Genomic DNA, 15,407 nt, shown 5'->3' with positions numbered 1-15,407 from the left:
ACGTGGCTTATACCAGTATAACGTGCTGGATGCAACTTGATCTTACTGAATATCTTCTTTATTTTTTTAAAAAAAGCATGTTTCTGAATGGTCAAGACTATTTTAAAATTTAATTCTGTTCCCCTCAGCTTTGCATCACCTGCAAAGTTAATAAGTATGTTTTCTGTTCCATTATTTACATTGTTAATAACAATAAGAGCCAGGCTGAAGACAGGCTCTAGGAACCCAGCAATATATTCTTTCCTTTTGACAGTGAACTACTGCTTTCTATCTGGTCAGTTTTGTATAGGCCCTATAATACATTTATCCAGACCCTATTTCTCTAACTTTTTAATGAAAATGTCATTTAAGTGTCAAAACCCTAATCAAGCTGACAACAGGCTCTGTCCTATCCAGAAGGCCTGTTCCTCACTGGAGGAGAAAATCAAGTTATCTGGTGTGATTTATCTTTGACAGATCTATGTTGACTGCTATCATTCCCTGGTTATCATCTAGGTGCTAATAATAGTTTGTGAGATTATTTGTCCCAGTATTTTTCCAGGGATTTAAGTTAATTACACTGATCGAGCTGTATTTCTCTGGCTCCGTCCCCCCTTTGATAACAGCAATTTACAGCCTCCTCTTCTGTTTTTTCAGCATCTCATTCCTTCTTAATTCAGTCAGTTCTTTAACGGTCTTTTGATCATGTTCACTAGACTAAAACAAGGTGAAAACATTTGGTTTATCTGAGTGCTCCTAATCTGTTCTTCACCTGCTCTGGGCTGAGATAATTTTGTTCTCAGCATCATCAGTCCTACCTGCTGCTTGCAGGTGATCTTTTTTGGAAGTCTGATACCACAAAGGCACCAAACACTTCAGCTTACTTTATAATTTGTTAACAGATTTTCTTCTCTGTTGAGTAGGGGATTAATCTTTTTCTCTGTCTTCCTCTTAGTACGAATATACTTATAGAGCAGTTTTTATCTGATAGCTTTTGATAGTTCAACTGTTGTGCAGCATACCTTTTTTACTCTTTCTTTCTTATTCTTAGTAATCTGACCTGTCTTCCTTCATATTTTCTTCATGTGCTTAAGGTCACTAGAGACTTCATGATGTGGTCAAGCGTACCTTACTATTATTTCTATTGTACTCATAATTGGGATAAATGCGCCCTTGGAATTATTCTTCTGAAGCATCATTCCTTTTCTTAACTCCTTTCTTTAGACTTCCTTCCTATAAGGTCTTAACTATTAATTGCTTAAGTCTTTAGCTTTCACGACGTCTGTTTTTATTCAGCTGTTCTTTTCCCTTCCTCTTCTATGGACAACAAACTGTCATTTTGCAAATGCTCTTTTTTGTGGGGAAAACACTGCCCATTTTCATGTTCTCAGCCAGTTATTCTTCACTGGCATTCTCTAAAAAAACCAACAAACCACCCAAGCAAGCCCTCATATTCTTGTGGCTAGCCTATATTCTAAAGAAATCACTATGCCTGTGATACTGATACCTGACAATGTATTGCCAGTCTAATTATAGGTCTTTTCTACTTCACCAAAGAAAAGCTCAGGAAAGGAGAAGTCTGAGAAACAGACCACAAACACTGCAAAAGGTGAGAGAATGAAACGCAGAAGCGAGGTATAAAGCTGCCTGGGATGGCTTTTAGCAGGAGGAGCTGTCCTCTTCAGTGCGACTGAGGGAGTGGAAGGGGACGGATCTGTTCCAGGTTATTCACGGCAGCAGATGATCCAGTTGGTAGCCCCCTTGAGAGAAAATACTCTGCGCTTCTCTTTGTGAGCAGTACTCCTGTATTTTAGAAAGAGGGGAAGAAAAGAACTGCCAGAATACTGGTGCTAGTGCTGAGCTACTTGTTTTGGGTATTCAGGCTGCGAAGCAGGTTAATGCAGCAGGTTTGCGTTGCAGGCGTGTGCATGTCTGGTTACCGGGGGAGGCGTTCGCAGGAGGTTTCCGCCTAATCGGGTTGCGCATCTGGTTTCTGCATGTTCGCTTTCTGCAGCAGGTTTGTGCGGCAGGTTTGTACATAATTAGATCAACAACAGGTGTTTTAATGAATCAGCAATGACTGAGGAAACAGCCTTTGGTGGAACTCTTATCAAGCTCTAACGGTGGAAAGGAGCCCTTGAAGATCTTGGAAAAGCCCGGTGGGTCCCCCTTCTTTCCCCAAAAAAAGGAATAATTTCTTTCACAGCAGAATGGCGTGCACGTACTGCCTCCAGCTTTACAGACCAGGTGTCGCTGCCTCTCTGTCTGCATGGAAATCCCTTTGACCCGGCCAGCAGATAGCTGCCTGGTCTTTTCAAACTTATTTGTGGAATTAAGCTTTTATTTTCAATTAAGCGGGCTCAACGGTTCGGCCGGTGACAGCGCTGTCGTTGCACTGCCCTGCGGAGAAGGGCAGCCCTGTAGCGGCCAGGAAGGGGAGAGCGACGTGCTACGGGCAGGGCGTGTGAAATAAAGTCTGTAGTACGAGACAGCTCTGCGGGGATGTTCATTTGCGGTTCCAACCACCTTGACAACACCCCGTAAGCCACCACTCTACCTAGATCTCCACCCGCCTAGGCCTTTGCGGTAGTGGCAGGTACCTATCTGCAGGACAAGTGCTTCGCGGAGCCACAAACCAGTCGCCTCCGGGAACCAAACGCGGCCTGCAGCGCGCCAGGCTGGGTTTTGCACACCCGTGAGCAAACCGCGTTACGCGCACACGCCAACGGGGCCTGGGCCCGCACTCTGCGTGCGGCACACGAGCGCGGCCCTCCGCAGGCGCTCGCCCCGCGTTCAGGGCGTGAGCTGAAGCCCCTCTAAAAGTTCGGCCTTGTGTTTGGCCCACCGCAGCTGCTTGGCCGACGACGACCCGCTGCCATGGCGCTTGAGGAACGAGCTCATCAAGTTAGCGCCGCCTGAGGAATCGGGTCGGCAAACAGCGCGGCGTTGCGGGCACGCCAGCGGCGGAGGAGGAGGAGGAGGAAGGGGAAGGGGAGCGGGAGCAGCCGCGGGACAGCGGAGGCAGCGGGCGGGAGGAAGCGAGGAGCGCAGCGGCGAGCGCAGCCCGCCGAGGAAGCCGCGGGGGCGGCGGCGGGAGGCGGGAGGAGCCCGGCGGAGGGAGGAGCGGGCGCCGGGCGCAGCCAATGCCGGGGACCCGACCATTTTTCGGTGTGAGGCAGGCACGTCGGTGGGGTGATGCTGCGGCGCTGGGAAGGGGCCGGCAGAGCGGCGGGGAGCGGCCCGCCCGCTCGGGCCCGCACTCTGGGCCGGGCCGGCGCTGCCGCTGAGGGGAGCGCTGCTTCCTCCTTCCCCTCCCGCGCCCGGGCCGGCCCCATGGCCGGGGGCGCCGGGCCTGCCTGCGCCCAGCCGCGCCGCGCTCCCTGACGGGGCCGGCACCCGCCCCCGCCGGCGGAGGTGCCGGGCCCATGGCGGCGGCGGGAAGGGCCGGGAGCGGGGCGGCGGGGCAGGCCGCGGGGGCGGAGGCAGCGGCCCGGCGGAGGGCGGTGTCGGGGCCGGCGGAGCGGAGCGGAGCGGGGCGAGGCGGGCGGCAGCGCTGGCCGGCGGGGGAGGGCAGCGCGGTAACGGGGGGCGGGGGGGGGACGGGGAGCGGCTGAGGCGAGGGGCTCCGGCCGCTGCTCGCAGGCTCCGTTCATCTGTGGCTCCTCCCTTGCAGGCTGCCGCTTGCGGGGCTCGTCCCGGCATCGAAAGGAAGAGCCGAAAATTGCCCCGCGCTGAGCTGCCTGCTTCTCCTGAAGGCTGGGGAAGGAAGGGGAGCAGAGAGGGGCCGTCCTTGCATTTGATGTTTCGCCAGCCCGACGGCATTTTGGCTTTCATTCCGTCGTGCTCCTACCTGTTCCTGGACGGTGACGGGGAGGAGAAGAGGCAGCGTCCCACCATGTCTCGTTACAGCCTCCATAATCTCCTGGACTGGATGTACGGGGGTGTGGACCCCAGCTTTGCTGGCAACGGAGGGCCAGAATGCGCGGCCTTTCTGTCTGGGCAGCAGCGCTTTCTGGAGAGTTTGGTCTTCCTCAGTGTGGGCGTCGCGGAGATCCTTCTGTCCCTGTGGAAGCTGAGGCAGCTGCATTTCAGGGAGCTGGAGGGTCAGCTGCTGCAGCAGCCCCAGGCTAAGCAGGAGAGCTTGGGCAAGAATGTGCTGCTGGTGGTGCTCTGCCTCATCTTTGGGCTGGAGGTGGGCTTCAAGTTTGCCACCAGGACTGTCATTTACCTCCTGAACCCCTGTCATGTGGTCACCATGATGCAGGTAAGGCTTGGGTACGCTCACCGGGAAGTTCGCTTCGGTTTTATACTTGCAAAGCAGTTGCTTTCCCGTAGCCGGTTTGTGGACCAAAAGCGCAGAGCCAAAGTGCAAGTGCCGAGAATCGGTGTAAACGTTTTAAAACTGACTTAGTTTGCAGTCAGCTGAATTGAAATCTATGAAAAAACAAGTCAAATGAAAGGGTGAACTTGTAGCTATGACTAATGTCCAAATCTCTGGTTGAAAACGCAGAATATTCAGGCTGTCTCACCACTTGCTTTTGCTTAATCCTTGTTTCAAGGATAGAAAATGCTGTTTTCACTGACAGCAGTGGTAAAATTTGCACCAAATTTAATGCAGCCAAGATTGCCGCTTTAGCGGCTATGTAATTTACGTGCAACTTTTTCAAGCAAGTGACTTTTAGGGGTGTGAATGTATTTTGTGAAGGCGTTGAAGAAACAAATTACTCTCTATTTTATGCAGACAATGGTAGTTTACCTTTCTAATTTTAGAAGCTGAACAGTAAGGAAACAAGTGTTACCTGTGTTTCATACATGGGGTGAACAAACCGATCTGGCTTAATACCTGTGGATAAACTCTCTGCTTTAATGACTTGTGGCTTGATGCGTGATAATGTGCAATTTGTGTAGCTTCTAAAATCATGGAATTTGTCAATAGTCCTGTGCATGTACTTAACTGTTAGTTTCACTGAGCTTGGTAAGGAGTGTGGGAGATGTCAAAAATTGTTATTATTTTGTTTAATTTTGCTAATATTGTGGCGTCAACAGTGGACAACTTACAAAATTTAAGCTCAAGAATTCATAGAGGAATGTCAAAAAGGCCTTCACAAAAGCTGCCGTGATAACAACGTCTGTCTAAGTTTGGTAACAGATGAAAATCGGACCAATGCCATTCTTGGTCTCCCTTTGCAGAATGCTCGGTGATCTGGGCTGTATCGGATCAAGCCAGTTGTTAGTCTCGCTCTTGGAGAGCATTTCCTAACGGGAATGGAAACGTCTTTTCTGGTTGTAGCAGAGGTTTGAGGGAGATGGGTATTATTTCAAGAGGGGGAAAACAAGCTCTTACAGCAATATTAAAGACCTTTATAGCAATTAACTTAGAGTTCCACAACTTAATTAGTAGGTTATGTAAATTCCTAAGCAGTGATGCAATGTTAGCTCAGTAGTTTACACCACAGGACACTTGCTTCCCATGAAGCCTGGTAGCAATTGCTGTGCAATCAGTTAGTCAGTATTGGTAATGAAGGGGTAAGTAGAAGGTATGCGAGAGCTGTAGAAATAATTAAAATAAAATAAAATAGCCACATTCCATTTCTTGGCAATACTCAATGTTTACTGGAAAATTTTCCTATTAATTCTCTGGGAAGAACGGGAGGATATGTAACTATTATGATCTGAAAGTTTAGTTGTCTTGATGTGGTATTATAATATGATGTTATGATAAGTATTCAGCAAAAGCTAATGCTTATACATAAATGGGGGAGCTAGTATTGTTTACTTCATTCATTACTACTCTCCCCCAGGAAGACGGAGACTTAACCTCTGTAGTCAGGCATGGGCAGTTCTTACTCTCTTTTTGACCAACTGTGAAGTTTTTTTTAAAATAATCCTATGCTAATTACTCATTAGAAATGGTGTTCCGGCATTTGTGAAATTGAGAAGATGGGTATGTCAGCAAAATTTGGAAGTCACAGCTCTTCATCCTCAAACAGATGTATTAGAAATAGGCCTCGGCTTAATGTAGAGAATGAAAATAGCTGCAAAACCAACAGCTTTCAGCAGAGGAAACAGGTTAGATCCAAAGATAGTTGATGACCTCCATCAGCAGAAAAGCAGTACAAAGTAGCATTGTTTTTCCGGCCTGAATTTGCTGAGGGCAACAGGTTGGCAAGATGAAATATATGAAAATATAATTTATCCTTCGCTTCTGTTCTTACAGTAGTTTGTACATAATCCTGCTGCTGCACCTAAACATTAGGATGAACAAAGTAGGAGGTGAAGAGATGAAAATGCTACACCAATCAAGATCACTTCAAAGGGAAGCCAACAGTAGCTGTTGGTAAAGGTCTCTTCTTCTGCTCAATTTCTGTTTCCCTTTTCAGCTGAGACTGTTTCACCTCAGAGGCACAAAGGCTCTGAGCCAGAAATATTTGGAACAGGAAATCTTCCTTCAGATTTTTTCTGCATAAAAGCAAAAATCCTGCTTTTAAAGGACCTAAGACTGAAATGAAGTCACAAAATAAAATGGGAATTGCATCTTTGGTGCATTTGGGCAGACAAAACTATGTAATATAATGGATACTGAGTTCTACAAGTGAGTGTGTTTTGATCAGGTGTCTTAATTTCTGCCAACCTGTGTTCAGATCAAATCTTTTTCATAAGTGGGAAGAACTACTTTAGGTGTGTCATTGCAAGGATGAATTGTCTATCAAATGAACTTATTTAACTACCTAAACAGTTCTCATGGTTAATCAGATTCAGAGAATTTGTTGCTGTCCTGCCACCTAGTTGAATTAACTAGAAACAGTGCTACTCATTTCCAGCCCTAGTCTTGGTTTCGGCTTCTTGCACAGCTTTTGGAGGAAGAAAGGCAGTATTGTTTCTTCACCAGTGACGTACATGCAGCATCAATGAGAGATAAATACTTCAATTGTTTAAAATTTATATATATATTTTAAACCAAAGGTGGATGGAAACTTCCGTGGTTTCTTCGACAGCTCTCTGACGGGTATGGGGATGTTTTTGTGCAGTACAGTAGTTGGTTAGTGTGTGGTGCAGGGTGGGGGAAGTCTGTGGAGGAATTCATACTAAGCTCTTTCTTTACATAAAGAGTGGTCTTATTGAAAATTATTTGAATATCTCTATTAAAGAAAAGCAGGCTTTTTTTAGGGCTTAGGATATGATTGGACCAATGATGCTGCTGTAAACCTGGCATAAAAGGGTATCCTAAAAGGGAAACATTAAGTCTACTGGGCTGTTGCAAACCTTTTTTCCTTTGCAGAGCAGGAAAAAATTCAGCATATGTTTAGGGGACCAAGTGTTGTATTTTCAAGACATTAATCCTTTTGAGTATTTTAGGACCCATAGTTATGGTATTGAAAGTGAACATGTGAAGGAAACCTTTGAAGTTTCTGATTCAGCACTGTAAGAGGGAGGATTCACCCAATACCCGATTACAGCACTATTGATTTCTTTAAAAGTCTTGCAAAGGAGACTTTTAGCAGCATCCAGAGCATGGTTGTTGAGAAGTGTATACTAAGTGTTGTCTGCCTGTGTACGAGCATCAAAATACTTACAGCATTGCTTTAGTGAGGTGAAAGGAAAAATTCATGCCTTGCAATGTCAAAACCAATTAGATCAAACCCAATTTCTCTCTTCTATATTCTTTAAAGTATACATTTTTAAACTTTCAATCAAAACATCTGTGTTCATGTAGCAGTTCTTCATTTCAGGTTCAGTGAAGGAGCACTTAGAATTTCCATCAAAAACTCAGTGTTCTTCATGATTTGTTTCTGTACCCCCAGTTTGTAGTTTCCGACAGACATATTTTGCAAGCTGTTGTGCACAATAAATGGAACCTAATGAAGATGCATAAACACAGGCATCTCTTGATGTCCTGTAAGACATCAAGCTAGAGTTAACAGGCAACTAAGATTAAATGTACACAACTATAAACCAGGACCCAGAGATAAAATTAGTCTGTGTTGCAAAACAGAAATTTGGAAAACAAAATGTAAGGAAAAACTATTATGTGAAGCTGTCTCAGAGTTTGTGGCTAGCAACGGTAGGGTGAGTGATCTCGAAAGGCCCTGTCCAACCTTAACGATTGTGTGATTATTAGGTTTTTTTTTCTTCTTTAAATTTGAATTTTAGGTTTGTGAGTTGGACCTTGAAGCTGATAGTTTTAATTTGGTTTCTTGAAGCTTTGCTAAGACTACTCAGTTCTGAACACTGAAGGTTATGACCAACCAGTCTGTAGAAATTAAGTGTTAAGTTTCTTGAAACCTTGTTCAGGAAGTGGCAGACATGTGACTGTAATCAAATCCTAAAATGATAGGTAGAGCTAGGCGTTCTCTTAAACTGTTACAAATCGTCAGCTTCCTTGATTTTACTATGCCAGTGCCTTCTTCCAGAATGATAACTTAATACCAGTCTGTAAAATGAGTTTTGAGATTTTGTTTGTTTGTTTGTTTTGGGAAGAGGTTTGCAAGTGCTCTTCCTACAGAATAATTTCTCAGTGGTAAATCCTCAGCTGGTAAGTTGTCATAATTCTCTTCCAATTCTACACCGAATTATTGCACTTAAGACAGTTAAGCACTGACATTTGTCTGGCATAAAGGAAATGTTTTTTGTAGGAAACACCTGTATTGCTGGAAGATTCCTTCAAACAGCGATCTTTTTAGGCAGAGAGAAGTAAACTACAGGGGAAATGGTAGGTGGAAAAAAGGCAAGGGAAAGAAGTACAGGGGAGTCCAGTTTCATCCAGTGATCTCAATCTGATGTTTGCATAACTAAAACCAGTGCTAAGTGCATCTGCAGTTCAGTAAATACTAAATTCTGTGTTCATTATTTCCAGTTTTAGCTTCTTTAGAGACCTGGATCCTTTCTGTCCTCTGCAATGAGGCTACTGTGTTTTTGGAAACAATGGGCTGTTTTCAGAACTTACATAATAAACATAGCTTGACTGAATTCTGCATCGTTTGGGAATATGTCCCAACATATAACTAATTAATTATCTCCCTCTCTACCCCCTTCTCCTTGTGTTTTTTTTTGTTTTGTTTTGTTTTTTTAAATCTTGGAAAAAATCTGATTATGTGATCAAATGTGATTCCCCCCCCCCCCCCCCAAGATTTAATTTGTGTACACTGCTCCTCAATGCTTTGTAATATTTGGAAGAATACAGTTAAATTATGTATGGTTTTCTCTATTCTGTCTCTTCAAAACCTTGAATTAAAATTAAAGGGACATTCGTATCCTATTATTTGGGAGTATGAAGAACCTTTGATTACAGAAATTCAGTAAATTTTTATAGAAATGACACTGAGTAATGGTATTGGGTTACATGAGCAACAGCCTGTAAGTAAAAGTTTAGCAAGTTATTCAAATTTTGAAGGGTAGCAGTATTCTAAACCGAAGATGTTTGTCAATAGTTTTGTTCACTGCTTAGTATATTAAGATTTTTGGGCAAGATGTAGAGCAGCGAAGGCAAAACTTCCTATGAATATATATACATTTTTCAAAATGTAAGTTTCTAAATGTAAGCTTCTAAATCTCCCTTTTTGTATGTGTGCATATTTCCCTTATCTACATAATTTTTGTGTATATCTCCCACGTTCCAAAGCCTGGTACTGCTACCTGCAGTACTTGAAATTTTTAAAGCATCTCAGAAGACACGACTCAGTTTCAGGAGATATGATAAGACTGCAGTTTAGTAGAATTTGATATATTACGGATTGTAAAAAAATATTTAAGAAAAGCAAGGCTATATATTTAGAGTATAGTATGATTTATTCCCAGATCAGTGCATTTAGGAGGTGCATGAGACTGTTGTAGCAAGGTCGACAATCCTTTCAGTGCTCTGAAATGCTATCAGGTAGATGTAAAATTCATCACTTAAGTGGAAGATGCGCATAATCACAGCTCACAAACAATATCAGATTATAAAGTATGCAGCTCGATTTTTAGATCTGCATAATACACCAGCCTTTCTTTTTACAACCGCAAATTAACTTGCGATACTTCCTCTTCAAGCTAATTGCTAGAGAGGAAATTCGTCATAGTGTGTGGTGAAAAACTGCTGATGAAGAACAATTAAAGCACTGAAAGCACCGGTATTTCTTGGTGGCTCTTGCAAAAGAGTGCATTTGATTGCTAGAAAGGTAACAGCAGCTCAAGGGGCATAGATACGAAGTGACAGGTCATGAGACAGATCATCAGTTCCTTTATACTGGGGCTGAGATGCTCCAGACTATTAGTTTGGCTTTCAAAAAAAAGCCATGGCTTGCTTGTATAGCTTAATCTGCCCTTGGTTCCAAGAACTGTCAATTTTTTCTTAATTGTTACAATTTATTTTTAAGCAATGATTTTATTGTGTTTAAAAAACAGTCAGCTGAAGTTTAGAGGCTTAAACTGATACTGTAATTAATGTAATAATTATTTATTGAGCTGAGGAAAAGCTTTTTTGTGATAATTTTAACACTGTATATAGTTCTACCATTGTGCTTATTTTTAGTAAATCCCAGCGTAGAGAAATTGAGAAATATTCATATGAGGCAAGGCAAGGATTCTTAGTCAGAAGTAATAGTCATTTTAAATTAAAAGAATAGCAAGTGTGTCTTAAGGCTGTGAATCTTTGAAGAGATTACAGTTCAGCCACTTCAACTTAGACAAGATTTGGCTACTTTTCATTTTTTATCTGGAGCTGAAAATGTGTGTGCTTTAGTCAAGGTGAAAGGGATCATGGTAATGTCATGCTACCAATGAATGTTCTCGTTGAGGAATTGGAGTTCAAAGCTCTAGGTTAAGTTAAGCCTTTGTTTTGAAGTTGCTAGAATTTGAAAATGCCTACTGTGCTTGAGGATAGAATGCATGCTTTGGCAATTTTCTCCTTTATTCTGTATATTCTTAAAAGAATATAAAAAGTGGGGAAGTGACAAGAAGTAATCTTACTCTCTAAGAAGGAGTAGGACTCGCATGATTGGAAATTCCGGATGAAAAGCTTACCTTTCTCTTACCGCAAATACTTACACTGAGGGTTATTATCTAAAGGCCATTCAATGAGTAATTAGATAATCAGATATTGGTTTGTTTTGATGAGATCATCATAGATTTAAAGCAAATATCAATCAAAGTGTAACATATGTAGTTTGAGCAAGATGTCGTGGAGAGAGAGGCCTTTTTTTGGTGTCTTTTTCCTCCTGTTTAGTTTCTTTTTTTTTCCCTCCTCCTTTTTTCTTTTTTTTTTTTTTTTTTTTGAGAATGGAGCTATGAATAATTGTTTCAGTGTACTGTCCAGTGTTGTAAAGTATCACTGTTGGCTGTAATATATTTTTAGGATGGATTTTTAACCTATTGAGCAGTTTCACACCCCATTCCATGTAGGTTGTTTGCTGGCAGCTTAAACTGATGTCTCGGGAATAGCTGCCCGAGGCCTTTAGGACCTTCAGCGGAGTGGTGGACTAAAGCAAATAGCAGCAGTAACCATACTGGACACCTAACAAATTCCAGGGATTGGGATGACTTTCATCTAATGATTTCCATTCTAAAACCCCCTTCTTTGTTGTCTCCCTTGCACCGCTGTAAATGTCCCCGCTCCTAGTCCTGGGCGATAAGTTCTACTGCAGTGGTTGTACGTCAACCACGTTCGCTGCAGCAATTTGAACTGTGGTGATGTTCATTGAGAACAAGTTCTGCACCGTGAACTTGAAACCTGCGAAGCGTGTGATGAGACTTAGGTTTCTCGTGACACTTTCTCAGGGCTTTAGATAGATGTGGTAAGGGTTTACGTTTATTCAGATTGCCAAGTGCTTAGTGTCAAGTGAATTTGCTTGTTTATATTTTAATACTTTGGCAGTTAGTGAAATGCCAACTTCAGTTATCAGGAATATCATGTTATATGCCTTAGCTTTTTATGGGTTGTGTTACTGCTTCTGTTTCTTTCGCAAAAATGATCTGTAATAATACACCTATTAGATATTTATTATCCTGCTGTTTTTCAAGATTACAAATCTGTTGTAAAATCCTACAAATTGAGGAATTGTGAACTGCGACAAGAAAAAGGTATTGGTGACTTGGGGTAGAGTAGAGCGGGACTTTTCTGCGATGGTTTTGCCTCCGTAGGAAACTGCTGTGAAACATCATAGAATCATAGAATGCTTTGGGTTGGAAGGGACCTTGAGAGATCATCGAGCCCAACCCCATGCTTGGGGAAAAAGTAACAAAAAGGAACGTATTTGAATATGCAGATGTGAATCTTATTGTGAACTCCTGCAAGCTTCCACACTGTCACTGGCAGGTGTAAATGCGAGTTAATATAAATTCAGTGCAAATTAAATTTTCTTAAGAAATTGGGCTTTTGATTTTTTTTTTTTTTTAAATTCAGCCTTTTTTGTTCTTTTACCCCCAGATAAGTTTTTGATTGTCAGGTTTTGCTAAAGCGTTGAGCTAGGAATGGGATAGGAAGTAACCTACTACTAGTGAAGGGCTGGTGCTGATAGTGATTAGAGAAAAAGGAAGAAAAATAACCTCAGTGACACTTTTTCTCTGAAATACTAATTCCTAAGATGTGATAACTAATGCTACTGCACACATAGAAAATCCTGAGTCTTATGTTAATATTTAATCCTAAAATATGAGAAGCCTAGAAATCTTTCACCTAAGACCATAAAAGAGAAGAAGGTGAGTACAGGTTTGTCAAGTAAACAAACTAAGCCTGTGGAGGGGGACACTAACCTGGAATGTCCCAGTGAACACATCTAATTTACAAGACATTAGATTGTAGAGGATGGAAATTGTTCAGCTTGCTGCACTGCTTTCATCCCTGGGTAGAACTGGGCAACTGGGAGGTTGGAAGGAGGGACAGGCGGCTTCTTATGTTCCTAGAGTCTGGTTTATGTAACACAGAAACTTCTACTGTAGTACTACTTAATGGTCTGCCAGCGATGTTGCTTTGAATCATGAGTATTCTTAACACTAGATTAACGGTTCCACAGGACACATTAATTAATCCCTGAACCTGTCTTACAGCTGCAGTAAGGCAGCTGTGATTTTTATGCTAAAATATTAAATACATTCAAATTGCTGCTATTTAGCAATAAGAATGTAATGTCTTTTGATCTCTGTTGTCTTTTCAGATTTGGCAGTCTGAACTTGTCAAACCACAGTTAACGATTTTTTTTTTTAAAGTTACCTTTTAGAAGGCAAACAGATGGCTTTTAAGTGATACGGCTCTTCTGTGCTGAACTGATAGTTTATGCAAAACCAGTCGACATCTAACATATGCCTGGATGCTGTGTGATGGAGTTGTTAAACCATTACTTTCTGATAAATGATAGGGTGACTGGTTTGAACGTACTTAATAATTTTAGAGATAATTAACAAAGTCTTCTACATCTTTTAAATTATCCAGCTGCTTGAATGTTCCTTGCCTTACGTTTTACCATTGTGGGGGAAAATGGATGGTATTCACATGTACAGTAAAATACACTTAACCTTACCACTGTATCTTAGCCTTTTAAACATACCTTTTAATCTCTTCTGCTCTGGAGGGTACTTTGATACACCTAAGAAAGGGTGAAAATTTTTATTTCAGTGCAGATTGACCAAAGCCTGTGTGTCTCTCCTTCCCTCCCCCCTTTTACCCTCCTTTCTTCTTTCCTTTTCTTTTTTTGAAACCCATTCCAGTTTTGGATGAGTCCAGTTTCTGTGAATTTTTCACATTGCTCTGAATATTGCAAGTAGAAATTAAAATCTAACCTCTTGAAGTTTTTTCATTTTGAAATAGTATACTAAAATGATCAATTTATGACCTGGTTAAGCGATCATGACTGGAATGTTTGAAAAGAAAGAGATGTTTCCAGTCTGCTGCGAGGCGGTACTAAATCAAAGAGGCGGCTCAGGGACAGACAAGCTGCTGTTTTGAAAGGTAAATGAAATCTGTGCTGCATATGTGAGAGGCAGTGGTTTTTACGTGTGGCATGCTTAGCTGTCTTCTGCCAGAAACAACTCCACTCGGACATCTGTAAGCATTCCCAGTGATGCTATGAGTGCTAGTTTGTGTGATGTTTAATCTGGAATGGTTGGAGGTCTGTGACTTGTTCTTTTCTTTCCCTTGCTACCTTTTGAATTGTCGTCTTTTGTTTTTTTAGTTTGTTTCTGATCAAACAAGATGATCTTTGTGTTATGCATATTTCTGTCTCAGCAGGACTAAGACTGGTAGGAGAAAAGCCTCTCATGACACGTTTTGACTGCACTCTCTGCCTCAGTGTACTAACTAAAAAATACTTCAGTTCAGAGACAGTATTGCTGTTACACCCTTCATTCACATCCTTTTCAAACAAGATTGTGCATATCTTTTGAGAATAGCTCTTGAGCTTTTTACTAGTCTTGATTTTTTGAAATGTTGATAACTAAAACTAGTGGTGGAATGTGGCATGCTTACATGTCAGAGAAACTAGGCACTATTAGACAAATGAGAAAATTGGCAGGTGACAAATTATTTCATGGCAATGATCTCAAAGCTTTTGGAACCTGTAACATAACATAAATACATACATCCTTGCCAGTATCTGAGAATTTTCCTAGACATAACTCTAGCATGTACCACAGCCTCTCATTTTAGGTATTTAATCAACTGGTTTTACGATCTCTATTTTAGGCAAGTCATGGCTCATGATGACAGGCTGGGTAAAATGCATGCAGGCATTCTAGTGTAATAGAGTGTAGCTACTCTAGGTAGTAGCTCACTAATGTGTTTGGGACTGTATGTTGAAGTTTGAGTTTCTCAATGTCTGAGTATGTTGGGGTTATAATAAGGCAGATACAGGCAAATCTGCTCACCTCATGACCTCTTCCCCCCCCCCCCCCCCCCAAAAAAAAAAAAAGTAATCCATAACAAATATACTGTAGAGGCACTGCTGGATTAAAAAAACAATTGTACAACAACAAAAACCTTTTCCTTTCTTACCGTTTTCAATCTAGCAATACAGTTAAATAGAAAATAGGAAACCAGATACGTTTGATGGTTTGTGTTCTTTACTTTTTTCCAGCTTTTTATAGAGGCATGTGCCTGTTGCTGAAGTCTAGATGTGCAAACTGTAAAAGAGGTTGTTTGAATAAAATTCTTTCTGTATGAACTTAAAAAAAATCAAATAATGGAAACCTCTAATATCTCCACATTAATGTGATACTTGCAGCACATGTAATGCATGAAGTGCAAGAAGTGAAAATCCTGTTAGAGTTTAATAGATAGAGATTAGGAAATTGGATTGTAGTAAAGGGAGGTCACATTAAAGTTAACATAGTTCTTTTTGGTTTCATGATGTTGCAGTCTTTCTGGATTTTGGGGTGTTTGTTTTGGTATTGGATTTTTTTCCATACTTCTGAAATTTGGGTACCTACTCTTGTCATAATTTGGCACTAGGAAAACAGAT

At 41.8% G+C, this 15,407-nt stretch overlaps 1 protein-coding gene across 2 annotated transcripts in view; it reads left to right on the top strand.

Moving 5' to 3' along the window:
* Nucleotides 1-3,859: 3,859 nt before the first annotated feature.
* TMEM164 (transmembrane protein 164) overlaps nt 3,860-15,407 on the top strand; it is a 39,848-nt gene continuing 28,300 nt past the window's right edge. The window contains exon 1 of one of the 2 annotated variants that reach the window (XM_009482992.2): nt 3,860-4,243. In XM_009482992.2, the coding sequence (XP_009481267.2) occupies nt 3,875-4,243 (369 nt within the window). In that variant the 5' untranslated portion in view covers nt 3,860-3,874. The remainder of the gene's footprint in view (nt 4,244-15,407) is intronic. The other variant, XM_075720714.1, reaches the window with a different exon arrangement.

This window comes from Pelecanus crispus, chromosome 13 (assembly GCF_030463565.1).
Source record: "Pelecanus crispus isolate bPelCri1 chromosome 13, bPelCri1.pri, whole genome shotgun sequence".
Taxonomy (NCBI): Eukaryota; Metazoa; Chordata; class Aves; order Pelecaniformes; family Pelecanidae; genus Pelecanus; species Pelecanus crispus.
Note: the sequence above shows the minus strand (reverse complement) of the source record. Positions and strands in the feature narration are given on the sequence as shown.